At 36.4% G+C, this 19,449-nt stretch overlaps 1 protein-coding gene across 2 annotated transcripts; it reads left to right on the forward strand.

Moving 5' to 3' along the window:
- Positions 1-1,714: 1,714 nt before the first annotated feature.
- On the forward strand, positions 1,715-17,595 carry LOC306867374 (phospholipid phosphatase 2-like). Of its 2 annotated transcripts, XM_079412987.1 has the most exons (7): positions 1,724-2,151; positions 4,385-4,509; positions 13,638-13,789; positions 14,051-14,313; positions 14,395-14,452; positions 15,891-16,067; positions 16,216-17,589. In XM_079412987.1, exons 2-7 carry the CDS (start codon positions 4,470-4,472, stop codon positions 16,360-16,362), a joined length of 837 nt encoding a protein of 278 aa, XP_079269113.1. In that variant the 5' UTR covers positions 1,724-2,151; positions 4,385-4,469; the 3' UTR covers positions 16,363-17,589. The 2 variants fall into 2 exon arrangements, with proteins under 2 accessions (XP_079269112.1, XP_079269113.1); XM_079412986.1 differs by lacking the exon at positions 4,385-4,509 and having other exon boundaries at positions 1,715-2,151; positions 16,216-17,595.
- Positions 17,596-19,449: the final 1,854 nt, after the last annotated feature.

Raw genomic sequence — 19,449 nt, forward strand, 5'->3', positions numbered from 1 at the left:
ATAGCCTACTTGGCCAATTATTTTTTCCAAACATTTGTTAGCTGTGTAGGCAATGTGACCTTGGACCACAAAATCATTCATAAGTAGCACGGGTATGTTTGTAACAATGCATTGTATTTGTCAAAATTGGTTTTGTGGTGCAGTGTCACATAGGGTGAATTCAGGTAAAGTGGGCCATTTAAGTTTGATTGTACTTGTGCTCAATGGGTTTACACTTTCAGAGCATAACAATGGTTCTTAATTAAAGAAACACTATTTCTCTAAATGATAAAATAGTTTTGGTTGATGCAATATGACACTTGACATAAGATTTTCATTTCTAAATTATAACGTTGCTCACTAAATGGAAATAAATATTTTTGGGACAGGTCCTGCTGTTTTTGTTTCCACAGTTAACAGGGAATAAAATGCAAAGAACAAAATGTTTAAAAATGTGTTAATTTTCTTGGAAGGTGTTGCTGGCCCACTTTGGCTGAATGTGTTAGATAAAGTGGGCCGGTGGGATTCAGGTCAAATGGGCTGACCTTTAATTTTCAGTAATTATACTCAAATTTATTAATTAAATTGACATTCACTGGTTATTTTATATTCAACATGTATTTTACTTTAATTAACAGAAATTAGTCTGCAGTCAGGAAATTCAAGTCAGAGATGGAAGAAAGGAAAGACAAGTCAAGGCATGAAGTTCAATCTGTGGAGTGAAGAAAGGATGAGAGGAGCATAATGTATGCAGAATATAAGGCTTTAAAATACGGACACAATTAAAGTTCATTTAAAGTGTTTAAAGAACAAAAAAAAAAATATTACCATGTTACCATTTTAAATGTTCCTCTTATTATTTTTTTTAGACTATTTGTTGTCGCTTGTGTTATGGTCACATTTTTAACATATTGCACAGTTAATTTGATCAATATTCTGATTTCTGAATATTCAGATTTAATCAAATTAAATGTCAACACGTTCTTTCAGTTGTTTGGAATTTCACAAATGAATTAAGATGAGGATTTACACATGATTTATTTTACTCACGCTATATTTTTGAATTTGTTAAATATGTTGTCTGGTAATGTGTGTTAATAAATCATGTGTTTTTAATTAAGATGCAGAATAATTTTTGATAAATAATGGATGGCCCACTTTACCAGACCAGCTGGAGTACATGACCTCAAAATGTTTATTGGTATATATCTTGCAAATAACAATTTATATGAACTGTATTCGAATTTAAATATTATAGCTGGTCCTTAAAGTTAACAAAAGTAAAAACAAAAGAAAAAAAAAACATATCTAAATTATACGTTTTACAAAAAAGTGGCCCACTTTACCTGAATTCACCCTATATGGGTTGTGGCGATGTTCACACGTTTTAAAGTAAGTTGGCTAGGTGTTCCCCTAACTTTGTAACAACACATTTTGTCTCGCCTATATCAGATTTTCAGAGGTGTGTTCAAGCAGTAAACTAAAAATATTCCCAATGAATTTAAAACAGCCAATCTCAAACCAAACCATACCACACCCACATCTATCTTAGTCTAAATACCTCGGTATTCACACATAGCCATACTTGAAACTCAAACATGGTCAACGATGAAATATGACAGATAGCTTAAATGTTGCACAAATAACTGGCCAAGTTCATATTTACGAAATGTTATGTCATAAAAGTTTGTTTGTGTGTCTGTTGTGCCTCGGCTCAAAGTGCAGTGATTTGCGCACGCGCGTCCCTCTGTCAAGGTGTGGACACGGCGAGAGCCCGAGTGGGAACACACTGGCGTGCTTTTGGAAAAGTAGTGGATGCGTCTTCAAAAAACAGCCGGAAGGGGTGAACGCCAGTCCGTTTTTACAAAAGCAATATGTGCACCAACGCGGCACTGCCGTCACCCTTTGAAGTTGTTGATATATAAAGTCGTAAAGCTGTCGCGTCTTTCACAGTCACCTATGAGCTGAAGTCAAGGACGAAGAGCGCAGGTAGAAGAGCAGAGCCGGAAGAACTCGCATTACTGGTCGCCTTCGCTTCTTCCAAGTGGATTATCGCTGATGTTATCACATAAATGAAGTGAGATTTAAAGAGCAGCCGAGCTAAAGAAATTATGACGGACTTGAGGGAAAATAAACTCTTTGTCCTGGTGGACGTGCTGTGTGTTGTTGTAGGTAAGAGAGTTCGATGTTTCACCGTTCAATGTCCTGATTTGAAGTTGTTGGTTGAATGCTATTTTATTCATTTCTAACATGGGATTTGTCTTTTTCAACAATATAGGCTCTTCTGGGTTGTTATTCAGAAAACGTAGACATGGTCGATCAAAAAAGAAATTAAATTGTGCTTGTATTGTAAGGTAAATTGACAATTATATGGTCAATTACATTTAAATCAAGCTTTAATTCTCTTGATTTTTTTTTAAAATCAGTTTAGTTTTTCCCATAACCTCGCATAAGCACACAACCTTGCAAAACTGCTTTGGTTGCAATAAAAAATTTGACATGCTGTCCCCATGTATAATTTGAAGACCAGTCTGGTTTAATATTCAATATTTATCTTACTTGTTGTAAAAAGCAAATGCGTTAGGCCATGTTCAAGGTGTCATGATAAGGGGCCTGTTTTTAGAAGCTTTTCATGTTTAAATATGTATTTGGAGGTGTGTTCTGTGTGTTTACAAATGGAGTTGTATTCATCCTGGCTTCTTTTCCTGGATTTTGCTAGTTCAGGAAGCTGAGTATTTGTTTATGGAAATGCGATCCAAGCCTGTCAGTATTTCCCACAGTGTTTGGCAGCCTGTAGTGGCACAGAAATGTTCCTTTTCTTGCATTTTTGGCTTTTTCAGGGCTTTGCTTGCAGACCAACCATGAGACAAACCCAATGACCATAAACATCCTAACATAGTCACATAGTGCCCATTATGGGAGATTCGACTTCTCAGTGCTGAAGTGAGTGCGAACCAGCTTGACCATTACTTCCTTTGGAAACACTGTGTTTTTCTAAACCGCATGAGGTAACCCTGCTTTGACGTTGGGGATATGAAGTTTCTGAACCAGCTCTTTGAAGTGCTTTATTGTGTCTCTGTTCTCCAACCTCCAGCATTGGATTTCATGAGGGCTAGAACTTGCTGTAGGCACGATCCTTCACCTTTAGTCTAAAGACTACACCTTTACCATGGTGCACATGTCTCTATCTAGATGAAGTGACTGATTTGAAGTTGTCTGTCCATGTTGTGGACAGGGATAGACAATATTGTCTTAGTCATATGCTCTTTGAATTCATGGCTAGTTTCGTAGGCTTTTGAAATGCTATTTTTAACAAACATTTCAATGTAATGTCATGCGGTGCACAGTTATAGTTGTTATAGTTAACTAAGACTAAATCTGTTAAAAAAAAATTGTTAATTGAAATTAAGCAGAATTAAAAAATAAATAAATATTTGACAGAAAACTAAAGCTTAAAATGTTTACTTAGCAACTTAATAAACTAAGTTTAAGTACTAAAATGACTAAAACAGAATCAAGTATAAATGAAAAAAAAAAAATGTTTTTAACAATTTGGTCAGTTTTCTGATAAAGATTCATGTATGGAAATAAAGGCACATCTGAGAAAGGTCAATAACTTCTTCTCATTCAGTGTCCCCCATAACTACATATGAGGGTGTATGCGTAATTTGGTTTCTGATTGATCTACAAGGACATAAAAGAGAGCTCAAAGTCCTGTAAATTTGAGACACTTGGCCTTGAGCTAACGAAAGCAAGCACAGGTGGAATTATTCAGTCATTTTCAAATAAATATCAGCCTCTCAGATTGCTTTAGAAACAACAGAAAGTCCCAGAATCCTGTAGAGTTCAGCTACTGGAGAATTTCTGTAAGTATTTCTGGGCAGTAATACCCTTTCCCAGCCCTGAATTTGACATTCAATCCAGCCCACCACTCTCTGCTTCTCTTTTCCTTCTAAGTAAACTTTCCCTCCACACAAACACAGTCTGGCTTTTGCTTTAGCTCACAGGCTAACAGTGTGTATTTTACTGCTCCCTCTATGCTGGTATTCTTTATGATTTTTACATTATCAATCATTGAGGATTTACAGAAATAATACTTGGCAGATAATATTCAGCGTCTATTCGAGTCAAAGCTGCAAGATCAGTGTTTTACTTCAGTGAAAGTGAAACTGATGGGAGTTATCTAAGCTTAACCGTTTAATATCAAGCCATGCTTTTGGCCCAGTACTGAAGGACTTTCCAGGCCTTTTTTTCCAGGAGCTCATTTAATAAAGCACTTTATTTAATAACTAATATTATAAGGTACATTGAAGGAACATTTCTTGTTTTAGTAGACCCTATTTATACATTTATTGGCATTTTGTAAAAAAAAAAAAAGAAAGTTTAATTTTTATATTGCTTACAGGGCCTGTATGCAAATGCTTTTATCCAAAGTGACTTACAGATGAGGAATGTTACAAAGAGTGATTCATGCAAAGAAGTTATGAAACATGAATGCCGCAATAAATCATTTCTTCAGAAAAGTACAAGGTAGGGCAGACATGTAGCTTACACAAACATGAAGTAGAATTAATTTTATTTTTCATGGGTGAAATGCTATAAAAATATATGTACAGTGCTGCTTGAAAGTTTGTGAACCCTTTAGAATTTTCTATATTTCTGCATATGACCCAAAACATCATCCGATTTTCATATAAGTCCTGAAAGTATAGACAAAAAGAACCGAATCAAACAAGTGAGAGAGAAATATTTTCTTTGTCATAAATATCTTACATGCATGTGCGTTGCAAAAGTATGCAAATCTTTGCTTTCATTATCTGGTGTGACTCCCTTTTGCTGCAGTAACTGAAGGTAAAGTTTCTTGTAAATGTTGATCAGTCCTGCACAATAACATGTAGGAGTTTTAGCCCATTCCTTATAGTGCAGAACCCCTTAAACTCTGTGATGCTGGTGGGTTTCCTCCTGAACTACTTGCTTAGGTCCTTCCACAACACATTAAGGTCTGGACTTTGACTCAGCCATTCCAAAACATTAACTTTGTTCTTCTTTGGTAGAATGACTTGTGTGCTTGGGGTTGTTGTCTTACTGCATGACTCATGTTCTCTTGAGACTCTGTTCTTAAACAGATGTCCTGATGTTCTCCTTTAGAATTTGCTGGTATAACTGTTTTTAGCAGCAGAACAGGCCCAAGCCATGATCCTACCACCACCATGTTTTACAGATGGGATGGGATTCTTAAACTGGAATGCAGTGTGTTCATAATAGCTTCTCATTTAAACCAATAAGTTCATCCATCCTATTAAACCTTTCTCCAATAGTCCTCTGGCTTGTCCACATGATCTTTCGCAAACAATTTTCTTTTTGTAGAGCAGTGGGTTTCTTCTTGCAACTCTGCCATGCACACTGTGGTTGCTCAGTGTTCTCCTGATGGTGGGCTCATGAACATTAACATTAGCCAATGTAAGAAAGGCCTTTAGTTGCTTAGAAGTTACCCTGGGAACTTTTGCAACCTCGCAGACTATTACACATTCTGCTTTGGAGTGATCTTTGTTGGTGACCATTTCTCAGGAAGGTAACAGTGGTCTTGAATTTCCTCCATTTGTACACAGTCTGTCTGACTGTGGATTTGTGGAGTCCAAACTCTTTAGAGATGGTTTTGTAATCTTTTCCATCCTGATGAGCAACATCAGCTCTTTTTTTGAGGTCCTCAGTAATCTCCTTTGTTTGTGACATGATTCACTTCCCCAAACATGATCAGACTTTGATAGATTCCTGTTCTTTGAATAAAACAGGTGACGTACTGACATTTGATAGTCATTGCACTGCCTGAAAACACCTCTGCACAGACACACTCTAATTTCACCTTTAAATTAACTGCTAATCCAAGAGATTCACATACTTTTGCCACTCACAGATATGCAATATTGAATCTTATTCAGGAAAATATAAATGACAAAGAAATTATTTTTATCTCATTTGTTTGATTGGGTTCTCTTTGTCTATTTTCAGGACTTGTGCGAAAATCTGATTATGTTTTGGGTAATTTATGCAGAAATATAGAAAATTCTAAAAGGTTCACAAACTTTCCAGCAGCACTGTGTGCTCACCAAGCCTGCATTTATTTTATTACAATACAGTTAAAAACATTAATATTGTAAAATATTATTAAAATTTTAAATAACTGTTTTTTGTTTTAATATATTTTTATTTTATTTGCTGTGATCAAAGCTGAATTTTCAGCTTCATTATTCCAGTCTTGAGTATCGCATGATCTTTTATAAATCATTCTAATGTACTCAATTTGTTTATGAAACATTTATTAATGGTGAAAAGTTGTGCTGCTTCACTTTTGATCAATTTAATGCATTCTTGCTGAATGAAAGTATACATTTCTTTAAAAAAAATGTAACAGTAGTTTTTAGAAACATTTTAGAATTGACACTACTGGCGAAATTACAAGGAAAAGTTTAGGCTGTTGGAACTGTCATGCATTATATTTCAGGTCTTGGTTAAACTTGTTCAGAAAGGTCTGCGTGAGATGGCAGTTGCAACATCAACAAAATTGTTCAGAAATTGGTCAAATCATGAGACTATTAACATAATGATGCTGTTCCATTAATCACAGAAACCTTCTTTAAAGCAAAACTATTTTGCTATACACTACTAGCAAACAATTTCCCACGCAATGTTATATTTCCGTAGCTTTCAAGAGCGTAAATCAAACACTAGCTTTAGTGTGGGGAGGTAGAGGGCTGGGAAATACAGACTGGTGTATGGCGAAAGAGAAGAGGAGGAGGGTGGGTGTTTCTTCTTGAAGTAGGATTCCAGACTCTCCTGCGAGGCTGTATGCTCAGCACATAGCTTCCAAATGAGTTAAGCGGCCTTACCAAACTACAGCTCAGGGAGTGCTGCCGGCAGACAGACCGCCCTCAAAACTCTCACTTAAGGGGCGACAGGGTTGTATTTTCGTAACACTTATGATGGTACTCCAAAAAACCCACAAAGAAAGTCAAGAACATCTCATTTTCATCTTCAGAGTAGGAACAGAATGTGATCGTTGTGGGTTCGGCTCATGAACTGGCCTTCGAATGTTGAGATGAAGCCAGACTGAATTAAGTCTGGTGTAGAAAGCGGAGTGTATTTGTTAATGCACCTTGAAACAAGTTAGGATACAAGATAAGTCAGTAAAAACATAGGGTGTGTTTGACAATGAAAGGTGGTGAACCAATGTTAGGGTGAAGGTCAAAGCAGACCCTAAGAAAATAGGCTACTCCCTGTAGCCATAACCAAAGACAAGACCTCTTGGTTTTTTTTTTTTTAAATGACTCAGTGGGTTTTTCACCAGTTGTTTTTTTTTTTTGTTTAGTTTTTTTTTTTCCATTGGAAATACACTCATGCGCCATTGAAACTGCAAGCAGTGCAATTCAGATTACTGTAAATGTATGAGCTAAATGCTCTCATAATTTCAGTTTCTTGGACCAACATCATCATGCCAGTGTTAGGAAAGCTACACTAATTTTTCTTTGCAATTATCAATTTACTGAGTCAATTTCTGACTGAAAATAGTTTCAAAGTAAATCGTACACCAAATTTATTTTGTGTACTTTGAGACGTTCCAAGTAGTTAAGTTACAGTAAAGCTATGTTCTTTAAGGGATAGTTGACCCAAAAATGAAAATTCTGTCATTAATTTCAAGCCTGTGAGACCTTTGTTCATCTTTGGAACACAAATTAAGATATTTTAATGAAATCTAAGAGCTTTCTTACCCTGCATAGACAGCAGCGCGACTACCACATTCAAGGCCTAGAAAGGTCGTAAGGACATCATTAAAATGGTCCATGTGACATCAGTGGTTCAGCTATAATGCTATGAATCTATGAGAATGAGTTTTGTGTGCAAAGAAAACAAAAATTCAAAATAACTTGTTTTAACAAGTAGCTTGTTGTAAAGCGGCTTGAGCCACTGAATGCTTAAGTTAAAGGAAAAGTTCACTCGAAACTAAAAAATGTGCCATTGTTAACTCTCCCTGTATGACTTTCTGTGAATGAAAAAGGTGTAATTTTGAGCATAATGTCAAAGCTGCTCCATGCAATGAAGGTGAATGGTGACCACAGATTCTCACACATAAGGAAGATTTGGAATATATAGTGTATAAGTCATATAAACTGCTTTTGTAATGCATATTATTTGTCTTTATTGGAGCTGTCTCTGGTCCCCATTCACTTTTATTGTATCCAGACATTCTGATGAACGTCTACTTAAATGTTCAGCATAAGAAAGAAAATCTTCAGAATAACATGAGGGTGAGTAAACGGTAACATAATTTTATTTTGTTGTGAACATTTCCTTTAGTGTACTGAATGAAACTGCTAGTTTCGTTCAGTAATGGCTCTGGCGTTCCTCCAGTGGTGTGAAAGGAGGTGTAACTGTTTCAAACTCAGATTGCCACCAATTATCCCACATACCGTAACTGCACATCAGTTTGAACCAAATAAAGCAACAGTCTGTTCTGCCCTTCGTATTTATAGTGTTCATGAAGGAGTGGGAGGATGCTCTAAACAAAGAGGGAAACATGAATGAGGTGGAGACTATAGGAGTGGCAAGCTCATTTTTGTCTGTGGGACGGGCAAAAGGATGACACAGGATGTAAATCTTCAGTCCTTCAACATTTCAGCAATCGCCTAATTATCTTCTCGCCCTCTCAGTTAAGTCACCATGTTGCTTTGTTGCAGTTTCTTGAAATGCTGCAGTAACCTTAGGAGCTCATAGATAAAGTCTGACATCATGTGGTCACCCTCATGTTGTTCCAAACCCATCTGTCACTAAAATAATTTTGGTAATCGAGTAATTGGTTATTCAGACGATTAATCGAGTAATCGGATCATTTTTCTTGGTAATTTAAATTGACCTAAGCGAACAATAGACTTTAAATTGACTAGCAATGAAGCAATAATAATTGGTTCAAATAAAATACCAAAAGCAAGCCAGTTAAATAAAAGTTAAAATACAAAGGCCCGGTTTCACAGACAGGGCATAGACTAAGCCAGGATTAGGCCAAAGTTCAATTAGGACATTTTAAGTCATTTTTTATAAATGTCCTTAGAAAAAAACATTACTGGTGTGCTTTTTGAGACAAAACAAAGGCACTGATATATTTTAAGATCCGTCAGTGCAAGTTTCTTTCAGTTGAAACACCTCAGACTTACATTTTAGTCTAGGACTAGGCTTAAGCCTTGGCTGTGAAACCGGGGGATAATGTAATAAACGAAAATATAATCAGAAATTACGTACATGTATCAAATGGCTGCAGAGGGCGCCAACGACCTAGCGAATGTTTTTACAGTTTTCAACGCAATATAATCATTGTTTAATATTGACTAAACAGCATTTAATTCATTTAGCCCTAATCATATGATTTAGCAAGACTTGGAATATAGAACGCAAGTTGTATGGACTATTTTAATTTGGACCCCGTACACTTTCATTGCGTGTAAGAGAGAAGTGTGAACATTCTTAAACGACTTTTTTTCAAGGAAAAACTACCTGATTGTAAGCAAATGATGACAGAAGTTTTATTTTTAGTGAAATGTTTAGTTAAGAGCTAGAGTGCATTGCGTTTACTCGCGAAGCATGAAGAAGAAAAAAGCATAAAAAGACCTCATACCAAAACGAGGTCCCTTAATGTTTTACAGGAAACTTCACTTCCTGTACCTTCAAATGGAACTAATTTGTTTCAGGGAATAGTTGAAGGGTAACTGCTGGCGGCAGTTGAGACGAGGTTCGTTTTTCCTTAAGTGCTGCCCCAATACTGCAATGTGTTGGGTGACGAGCACGGCTTTCTTCAAGCACATCTCGCCCTCTCATTTCTACGTGCCACATCTCTCCCTGCAGTCCTGTTTCGTTGCCTAATTAAACGACTGCCGAGCTTGCACCTGCCAACTGAGGCTTTGAACTCGTTTGAAGCTCTTATGTTGACCACGTTTAATGTACCTTACACTGACTTAATTCCCTGGGTACACAGTCTGGAAAATATTTTGGGATTAATACTGAAGAATTTCACTGATGAGAACCAGAATATACAGCTCAGCCTTTTTTAAATGTAAAGCTGATGGATTTTAGACTTGGTTCTCAAAGTTTCTCGATGTTTTGATTGTGTGTGTCATTAGTCAATGACAGTTTGAAATAAAAAAGTACTTCTCTGGGTGAGATCCTTCAGTTTTCCATCTTGCAATTTTACCCGTCTTTTTGTTTCCTAATAACGTGTCTCAACAGTTGAAAAGTTTGGAGGGGAAAAGGGAAAAATGAGACCTTTTTGTTGGGCTTTTATTTTCATTTGTTTGGAGTGTCTTCAGCTGGCAAACATACAGAAAAGGCCATCCAAGCTCAGCTCCAGATCCTCAAAGTGTCTGAATCTCAATGGAGTGATAAAACTGCTTTGGGGTCTCCCTCAGCAGGATGGTCTTTGAGACCTGAAGGAAAGTTTATTTTTCTTGCATTGTTCGTAAGGAATTTTTAGCAAGTGGATCACATAATTTTGAGCTAACTAGTTCGCTGGTGAACAGTTTAAGGCAGTGGTCACCAAACTTGTTCCTGCGGGCCGGTGTCCTGCAGAGTTTAGCTCCAACCAATGTTTCAAAAAAACATTTGTTTTGCAAAGTGCATAACAAAAGAAAACAAAACATATTTGTAAATATATATATAAAAAAAAAAAATTGTAGAGTGCAAAACAAAAACATTTTTAGAAAATTTTTCAGAAGTTTTGTTTTGTTTTGAAAGGTGCAAAACAGTTAGTAGAGGTCAACCGATTGATCGGTTTTGAAGATTAATCGGCACCGATAGTTGATTGGTGGAACTAAAATGCATGCGATAGTTTTCTAGGTTGCGTCAGTTGCTGGAGCTGCTGGGAAGTGTCCGCTGGCGTTATACAGTGCGAGAGTGGCCTCTAGAGGCGGAAATCACTGATACCTTGTGTTTGTTTTGACACGTGATACTGCACAGAGCGGGAAACTTTAGATGTGGATTCAAACGTAGCCATCAGAAAATCCTGCTGCACCATAATTTTCCCTTAAATTACATTCTATTTGTCCCAAATAATTGTTAATGTGCATAATGACTTCAGATCACGCTTTCTCTTTCTAATTGCTTTGTTTTTTAAATGCGGAACATCAAACTCTTCTATGCCACTTTGTTCATCCCAGAAGTAAATTTTTGCATCTGGGGTGTCAAACGTATAGATGCGCTTTTGTCTGGTGTACGACTGCCATATTTTTACTTATTTATGTTTTGATTTGATAATCATCAAGTGTTGTAACATAGAAGCAAATAAAGTGTGAGAGCATACATACATATCCATATGGCTTTTGTGTAGATGTAGATGGCCATCCTCAAAGGGTCATGAAACCCCCTGTTTTAGCACGGGTTAGTTTTCACCAGTTTTAAAAACACTAAAAATGGCATATAATGACAGCTGACACTTCTCAGCAGCTCCAGCAACTATCAGGTGATTAATTGTATCGGCCAGTTTAGTCCAACCTAACTATCTGTATCGGTAAAATCCTTAGACCTGGGGATACATTTTGACCTGGATTTTTGACCTAATTGTCTGTTCAGTTACATAGAACTTAATAATAATTACTGTTTATGGAGCAAAGCTACATATGAGCAGTATTGTTTGAATAGTGCACCGCTGAGGATGTCAGCTTCAAGGTTTGTCAGTGCATTATGTTTTGCGTGTGTTTGTCACAGTTCAGACCACAGTGTATGGAAATACAATGTCATTTCAAACACCATTGTTCTTTGTTTTTGAGAATACAAAGACACACTTATTTGTTCTTAAGTGCCTCAGTGATTCTATTACTCTTTGTCTGTTGTCATGAGAACATGAAGCTATTTGTCTCAAGAATACACCGGAACTCAAAATGACTTATTTTGGATAAGTTGCACCATTTTATTTCAACTTATTTTTCTAAAATATTAAGTTTCTAAACTTCTAGTGTCAAACTTTGAAATTATTATTTTTTCTCTCTCCCTATAAACTAACAACAAAAGATGAGTCTGAAGACAATTTTCTTCAAAAAAAACACCTACAAAATGTTGTTTTGTTTGACAAACAAAACAAGATAAACGTTTTGTTTGGTTAGGTGCAGAGCAAAAGAAAACAAAAACATGTCTGTAAAAACATTTTTTGTTTTGTAAGAAGAAAAAATCTTCGTTAACACCTTAAATGTTTTGTTTTGAAGGGGAAAAAAAACATTTGTTGTGTAAGGTACAAGTTTGAGCTGCAATCTTGTATAGCTCTATAGAAATGTTTTTAGTGGTATATTATGTAATTATTAATGAGCCCCTTATGTACAGATTATGAACTTCTTGTTTGTATATTTTAATGGCCCTTGTAGAATAATATTGAACATTTTTCAAATATGAAAACCGCCTCTGTGAAAGCAACTCCCTCACATCGAGCCCAGAGTTAAATTTGTGACAGACCTGACCATCTGTCTCACAGATCCTCTTGTACATTGTAATATCACCGTGGTATAAATGGCACTTGAGCAGTTCTGGATTTGTGAGCTGGATATTCATATTTAGATATACTGAGTCAACCAGAATGTCCAGAATCATATTTAACATTTTTAACTTCATGCTTTCCTGCTGGTGCATCTTTCTGATATCTCTATAGATCTTTGGTGTTCATAGCATACCTAAAATATCTACACAAAATGCTATAGATCCCATTCAAGCAGCAGAATATTTTAATTTTGTGGCGGTAAAAATATGCAAACTTACTACAGCACTTTTATACATCCACTTTATCAATAGAAAATGCATTTACAGGAAGTAGCATTGTCATTACCATTCTCTTTCCGAATGTCGTAACATTTCCGAATGTCCCAAGGACATTTTCCATTCATTAAAGGATCACGCTGTGGTTACATTCAGACATGTGCATCTCCAGCCACATCAGTTCACCGACCAAGGCGTTGTGGAAAGGATGTCTGAGCTGTGGGTGTGTATGCTCGTGTTTATGGTCTGGCTCACAATGTGTTTTGGGTTAAGATAGTGTGGTCAGGTGACTTCCTCATAGCTGTGGGATAAATTTCCATGTGACTCTTAAGAAAAAAGATACTATAAATAGTCACTGCTTCCATGGCAGAATTCAGACGGTATTCTTAAAAAAAAATAAAAATTGTGCTGCTTTTCATGAAATCATCTATGATGCATAAATAACTGGTCCAGTTTTATTTATTTATTTGTGTATATATTGTATTGTGTTCGTGTGTGCATATATAAAACCATGATTTAACTGACTGAAAATGTTTGTCATGAGAAAAATGTTGCAATGGAAAAAATATTTTTAGAATTATCTAACTGCTTTAACAATAACAAACATATGATACTTTGCCCAGTAATCAACAGAAATATTTTTGATTGAATTATATTTAATTATAAAGTTACCCATTTTTTTAATATTTAATATATATTAGAAATGGTTGAAAGTATTCATTTTATTTTATTTTAAATATGACCCAGACAGGTTCTTGTCAGGTTTCAGGATATTCACCCTTTACATTCTCCACATTAGACAATAAGTTTTAATTTAGGAAGCATTATCGGTTTATGTATTTATTGTTTGTTTGTCTCATTTTTCTTCTTTCCTGTAGCTTCTCTGCCCTTTGTGATAATGAATATTGCGTCTAATCCATACCAGCGAGGCATCTACTGCCAGGACGAGAGCATTAGTTACCCTCTCAGAGAAGACACAATCTCCCATGTGACACTGGCTGTAGTCACCATCACCTGCACTTTCATCATCGTGAGTCCCTCATTCATTGATCTCCATCATCCCTTCCATGATCTCATCATACCATGAGTCACGCGCTGATTCTCAACAAAGTGTCCGTTCATGACTCTGCACAGCAGAGGGTTTAATATACACAACAACACAACGCTATGTGCTTGTGGACTTGTTTGACATATTTATGACCAACTGTAAAAAACGATTAAACTGTTGTCATCTTTGTCGCAAGCTACAGGAATGCAAATTTCTAAATATTAACCTCTTCTGTTCCTCTAGATATCTTCGGGTGAAGCATACCTGGTGTACAGCAAAAAAATTCACTCCAACTCTACCTTTAATCAATATGTGTCAGCCATATATAAGGTGTTGGGTGCCTTCCTGTTTGGGGGAGCAGTCAGCCAATCGCTGACGGACTTGGCCAAGTACACCATTGGCCGACCACGGCCACATTTCTTAACAGTATGTGCTCCCAAAGTCTGCAAAGGATACGTGGTCTCGATCAACTGCACTGGCAACCAAAGTGATGTAACTGAAGCCCGGTATGTTTCTCAGTGTAAATGTTTTAACGTCTTGATTTCAGTGAATTTCATTTGAAACTGTATGCGATTTGTGTGTCGTAGGTTGTCCTTCTACTCGGGTCACTCCTCCTTTGGGATGTATTGCATGCTGTTTCTAGCGGTGAGTGCTATAGCAGCCAAATGCTAATATGTTAAACATTAAAGGGGTCATGAACTGAGAAATCTAAATTACCTTGTTGTCATTGTACTATAAAAACATCCTGTAAGTTTCAGAACTCAAAACTGTCTTTTTAGTCTAAAAACAGCTTATATTGAAGCCAATCTGCAAAAATGACATGTGCCACTTTATGACGCAATAGTGTGGATAAACACCACCTCCGCAGAAGATGATCAACGCCTGCTTCTACATTGCTGCCTGTTTAGCCCCGCCCACCAATTCACACATGAAGTGTAAATAACAAGAGCGTCAAACGCAAGTCTTAAGAAAAGCAAACGTCCATCAATGAAGGATGTAGGCTGTCAAACTTACACAACTGTTAGCCAATCATAGCAGTGGGTGTTTACTACGAGTCTACAATCCGTCACGTCTATTGAACTTCAGATGGGGGGGGGGGGGGGGGGTAAAAACAGGACAGAAAATAGCCTATCACTTCTATCTTTTTTTTTTGTTGTTGTTGTAAAAATATTGATAACATTATAAGTGGACCTTAGAAAAAAGTACAAAATAATAAAGGCAGTTCATGATCCCTTTAAACATTTAACACAAGTTTGGGGGTGGGATTATGTGTTTTGTGACCAATGGCAGATGGGGATATCGTTCGGGAAACCTTGTTTGAAAATAATTAATTCTGCAGTTATATTTGATGTCAATGAAGGTGTTAAATGCAGTGACATTTACTGGTGTTCAATAAATTTTCAAGGCAAAATCTAGTTATTCGATAGGAATCCATGCCAGTGGGAATTTCCAACGTGAAAGATTTACACACAAATATTTTGCATTGTTCAAACTGGTCACGCAAATCCACGGCATGGTTTGAAAGTGACTTTGTTGTGAGCTGTGGTTCTTGCATAGATTTGACAATGTAATAATGTTTTCTAATATTTCGCTAATATGACTGCACATTAAGACTTGGTATGTTGTAACTGTTTTTCAAGCAAAAAAAATGGGAAACAGTGAGGAGTATATGGTGTACAAGTTCAAATGTTTGCATTTATTTAAAATCATTATTTTGTTGCAGAGTTTGCAAACGAACTGGAACTAATTGAATGAAACTATCAGAGAACAGAACAAAAAACAATAAAAATTAATCTCTAAATTAATCAGCCAAGACAGGTTCTGCATCATTCTTGGTACAAAATGATTTCCTAATGAATTACAAAGCAAATGTACAAATCTTAAAGGCTGTTTAGAGAGCCCTCTCAGACAATGCTAAACTGTTAGCATTTGTTATTTCCCAAAGGCTACATTTTATTTTTATTTTTTTTTATTTTTTACAGCCGTTAAGAGTTTTTTTTTTTTTTCGGTTTTCTAATCCTCTCAACAAATTAAGTCATTAATATTCCTCTAATGAAAGTCACTTCTTCTTTTCTCTCACCAGTTCTATGTTCAGGCCAGATTGAATGCAAAATGGGCTCGTCTCCTGAGGCCCACTATCCAGTTCTTCCTGGTAGCCTTTGCGGTGTATGTAGGTTACACTCGTGTGTCTGATTATAAGCACCACTGGAGCGACGTGCTGGTGGGGCTCCTCCAGGGGGCGCTCATTGCAATTCTCACTGTAAGTTAACCCATTTTTCCTTTAAAGGGACAGTTTACGCAAAAAATATCCAGAAACTTCCTAAAAAACTAAAAACCTCATTTCCAAAAAAAACATAGCATTGTGATTTCATTACTGCATAGCTGCTAACAGTCATTGTCTCGTACAGGTGCGGTACGTATCAAATTTCTTCAAGGTTCGTCCTTATCCTCAGTGCTCAAGTCCAGAGACAGCGGACATTGAGGAACGGAAACCAAGCTTACGTTTAAGTGAGGTAGAGCACAATAGCCATTTAGGTTATCCTGGACCTCTGTGAGAGAAATGAGGCCGAAAACTACATCTCCCACAAACCACTGGACTGACGGGAAGGGGGCGGAGCAAGACAGCAATGCTCACAATGGTCCTCCTTGAAAAAAAGCTTTAGTGTCTCGGTTTCCTTTGAATGAGAGAGAACTTTTTATACATATTTAATCAATTTATTTTAATCAGAATGACCTGGACCAGGTTTTATACAAAGTCACGTGCGGCACGTATAATCTTATTTGAATTGTAAATCTTACTGTTGTGTAAATAATGGCTTGCTTTTCTTATATGATTTGATGAACCCAACAGAATCCTGTCATTAAAAATGTCAGAAATCACTTTTGCTAATATTATGTGCCTTAGTAATTATATAGTAATCTGGACTGCAAATAGTGAATAATGTAAAAAAAATTGCTAGGATAATTAGTTTGTTCCCCTATATTTAAAATGTAAACGCGAGATACCACTACAGCATCTGCAAGCCTGTTTTGCTTCTTTTTATTTTCAAGTTTTGTATTTTAAAAAGTTGGCTTTATTGAAGTTTTGAATTGTTGTTTGTGTTTGTCCAAATTCCTATTAAATATTTGTAATATTAATCTGCTTGTTGGTTGTTGAGTACTGCATTTATTTTTTTTTATTTTTTTCAGATTTCACTACCTTAAAGAATAATTTACACTTGTGCATTTTTGTTTTAAAACGCATAATTTTTACTACGGTTACGCCTATTGTTTAAACTACTCTGGCGTTTTCGAGGTCGAAAACGGAGACTTTTGATAACGCTGCAGACCCCGTTTTAGTTTGAAAACTCCGGGGGTTGCGTTTCAGTGTAAACGGATCAAAACGGAGACTTTTGAAAACGATGGCGTGGCTGCCCACATTTGCTCTGCTTATCCTTGACGACTGTGTAAACAATAACACCTGCATGAATGGTCATGTGTCATGATTTTTCAGTTGTGTAGCGCAGATGGAGATCATTTCTGAAGCGCAGTGAAAATGCCGTTTTAAAACGAAAACGCACTAGTGTAAACAGGGCCTAAATATGATGAAATGCAATCTGATTTTATTACATTTGCATTCTACTGAAATAATAAAAAACATTAGCATGGTACATTTAATGTTTACATATCCAGTTAGCATATTTTAATCCAGAAGTCTTATGTCAATATATGTGTTTATGTAGGCATGAATTCAATCCACATGTAAACTTTAGTTTTACATACCATAAAGGACATTCACTTTTGATCTTATTTGGTTTGCAAGTGTTGTTTATTTTAGCCATGTTCTTATGGGCACTTTCCTACCAGTCCAGCACTGCAGTAGCCAGACATTTAATGTTGACCGTTTAGTCAGCCACAGCCATGACTACAAATGAAATGGTAAAAATTAGTCAGCTTTCTTTCATAATGAAATCTCGAGAGTTTAATTAGACCTCCAATTACAATGCAATGTCAAGGTGAAGAAACTGAGAAAGAAATGCATTGTTGAATACTCTTATTCTAATATTCAATTATTAAATAATAAATAAATTCAAATGACAAAATTGTATGTGCACTCCATGTGAGTGGGCAGATCTGTAGTGGCACATGCTCCGTTCTTTATTTGTGTTATAACACAGGCTAGTAGGCACTGAAACCATTGGTCAGGATGGTAACAAAGCTTCCATCCTACCCTTGTGTTCCTAAATGGCAATGGTGTGACAAAAACCTTCTTGCTACTCTATATCATGTTGTTCCTTTTACCTCAAATGTAAGTTATTATTTTGTGGGTTTCCATCTGGCCTGATTCCTCTCAGCTTATGCAAGAGTGGGCTTTAGAAGATGCCGAAGAAAGCCTAAGTTGTTCTAACATATGTAGCACCTTTATTCCTTCGGGGATGATTTTAGGTCTGTTGTCACATTACTGTGTTCAGAGCAATTTTAGCTATGTATTGTTGGTATCTCCTCCAGTAATTAATTTGTGCATCATTTTGTGTGAAGACTGCTCAGTTAGCTTGTCACATTCCACAAAAATTCCTCCTCAGTTGTTTCGCACTTTCAATGATAGGCATTTAGACTTACCACAACCTTAAAATACACAATAGTATTCAATCCTGTAAAGTAGGATTTACCAGGATGATTCTTTTAGCTAGGGTGAACTGCATTTCATGTTATAGCCTATCCACCTTTTTCCTATGCCCCATGACGCTTTGGCAAATTATGGGAGTTACTTCCATCTATGAACGCAATAAGCATTTTCAAAATCAACGAGGTGAAATTATTTTACTCACCCTTCAACCATCGATCATTAAAAGGAAATGTATAAGTGTAAAATCATTAACTGAATAACTATAGATATTGTTACATATCACGTCAAATTAATATACCAAACGTAACGTTATTCTCATAACTTCTGAAAATAGAAAATTAATAAAAAAAAAACGTACAACCCATTCAGTTAAAATGACGGATAAGGATTAGCGCAATCTAATGATTTGAAATGATTTGTTGCAGTCTTTTTGAGTGGAACTTTCACAAACCGGAAGTGCTTCCCATAATTTAAAACGCAGGAAAAAGGTGGATGTAACATTGGCTACTTTTATGTTTTATTTGACGATGTTCGTGTTTGCTAACGTCGTTTTGTTCTGGCTCTGATTTGGTGCTTCCTCAAAATGGCTGACTCCCATTTATTTTTACGCTCAATATGCCTTCTGAAATTATTTTAAAAACTTACTTGTATATTATCGATGTTGTTTTCACCACAATCAATAAATTAGATGTAATGGCGCCAGTAGCATTTGCAGGAAACACAGCGCGAGTCGTTATTATTAGCTCCTCCCATTTCATGTTGATACAAGTGGTGCCGGTGTCTGCTCCATCAATGAGTGGATTGATATACAGCCTTGCTATGCAAACAATAGGAAATATCTGACCGCTAAATGCCGCAATTAACCAATCAGAAACATATAGAGCGCTGAATTTATTAAACCGAAAAAGAGGGCTGATTTTCACGTTAAAGGGGTCATCGGATGCCCATTTTCCACAAGTTGATATGATTCTTTAAGGTCTTAATGAAAACTCTGTAGCATAGTTTGGTTAAAATTTCTCAATGGTAGTGTAAAACA

This window comes from Barbus barbus (assembly GCF_936440315.1).
Source record: "Barbus barbus genome assembly, chromosome: 49".
Taxonomy (NCBI): Eukaryota; Metazoa; Chordata; class Actinopteri; order Cypriniformes; family Cyprinidae; genus Barbus; species Barbus barbus.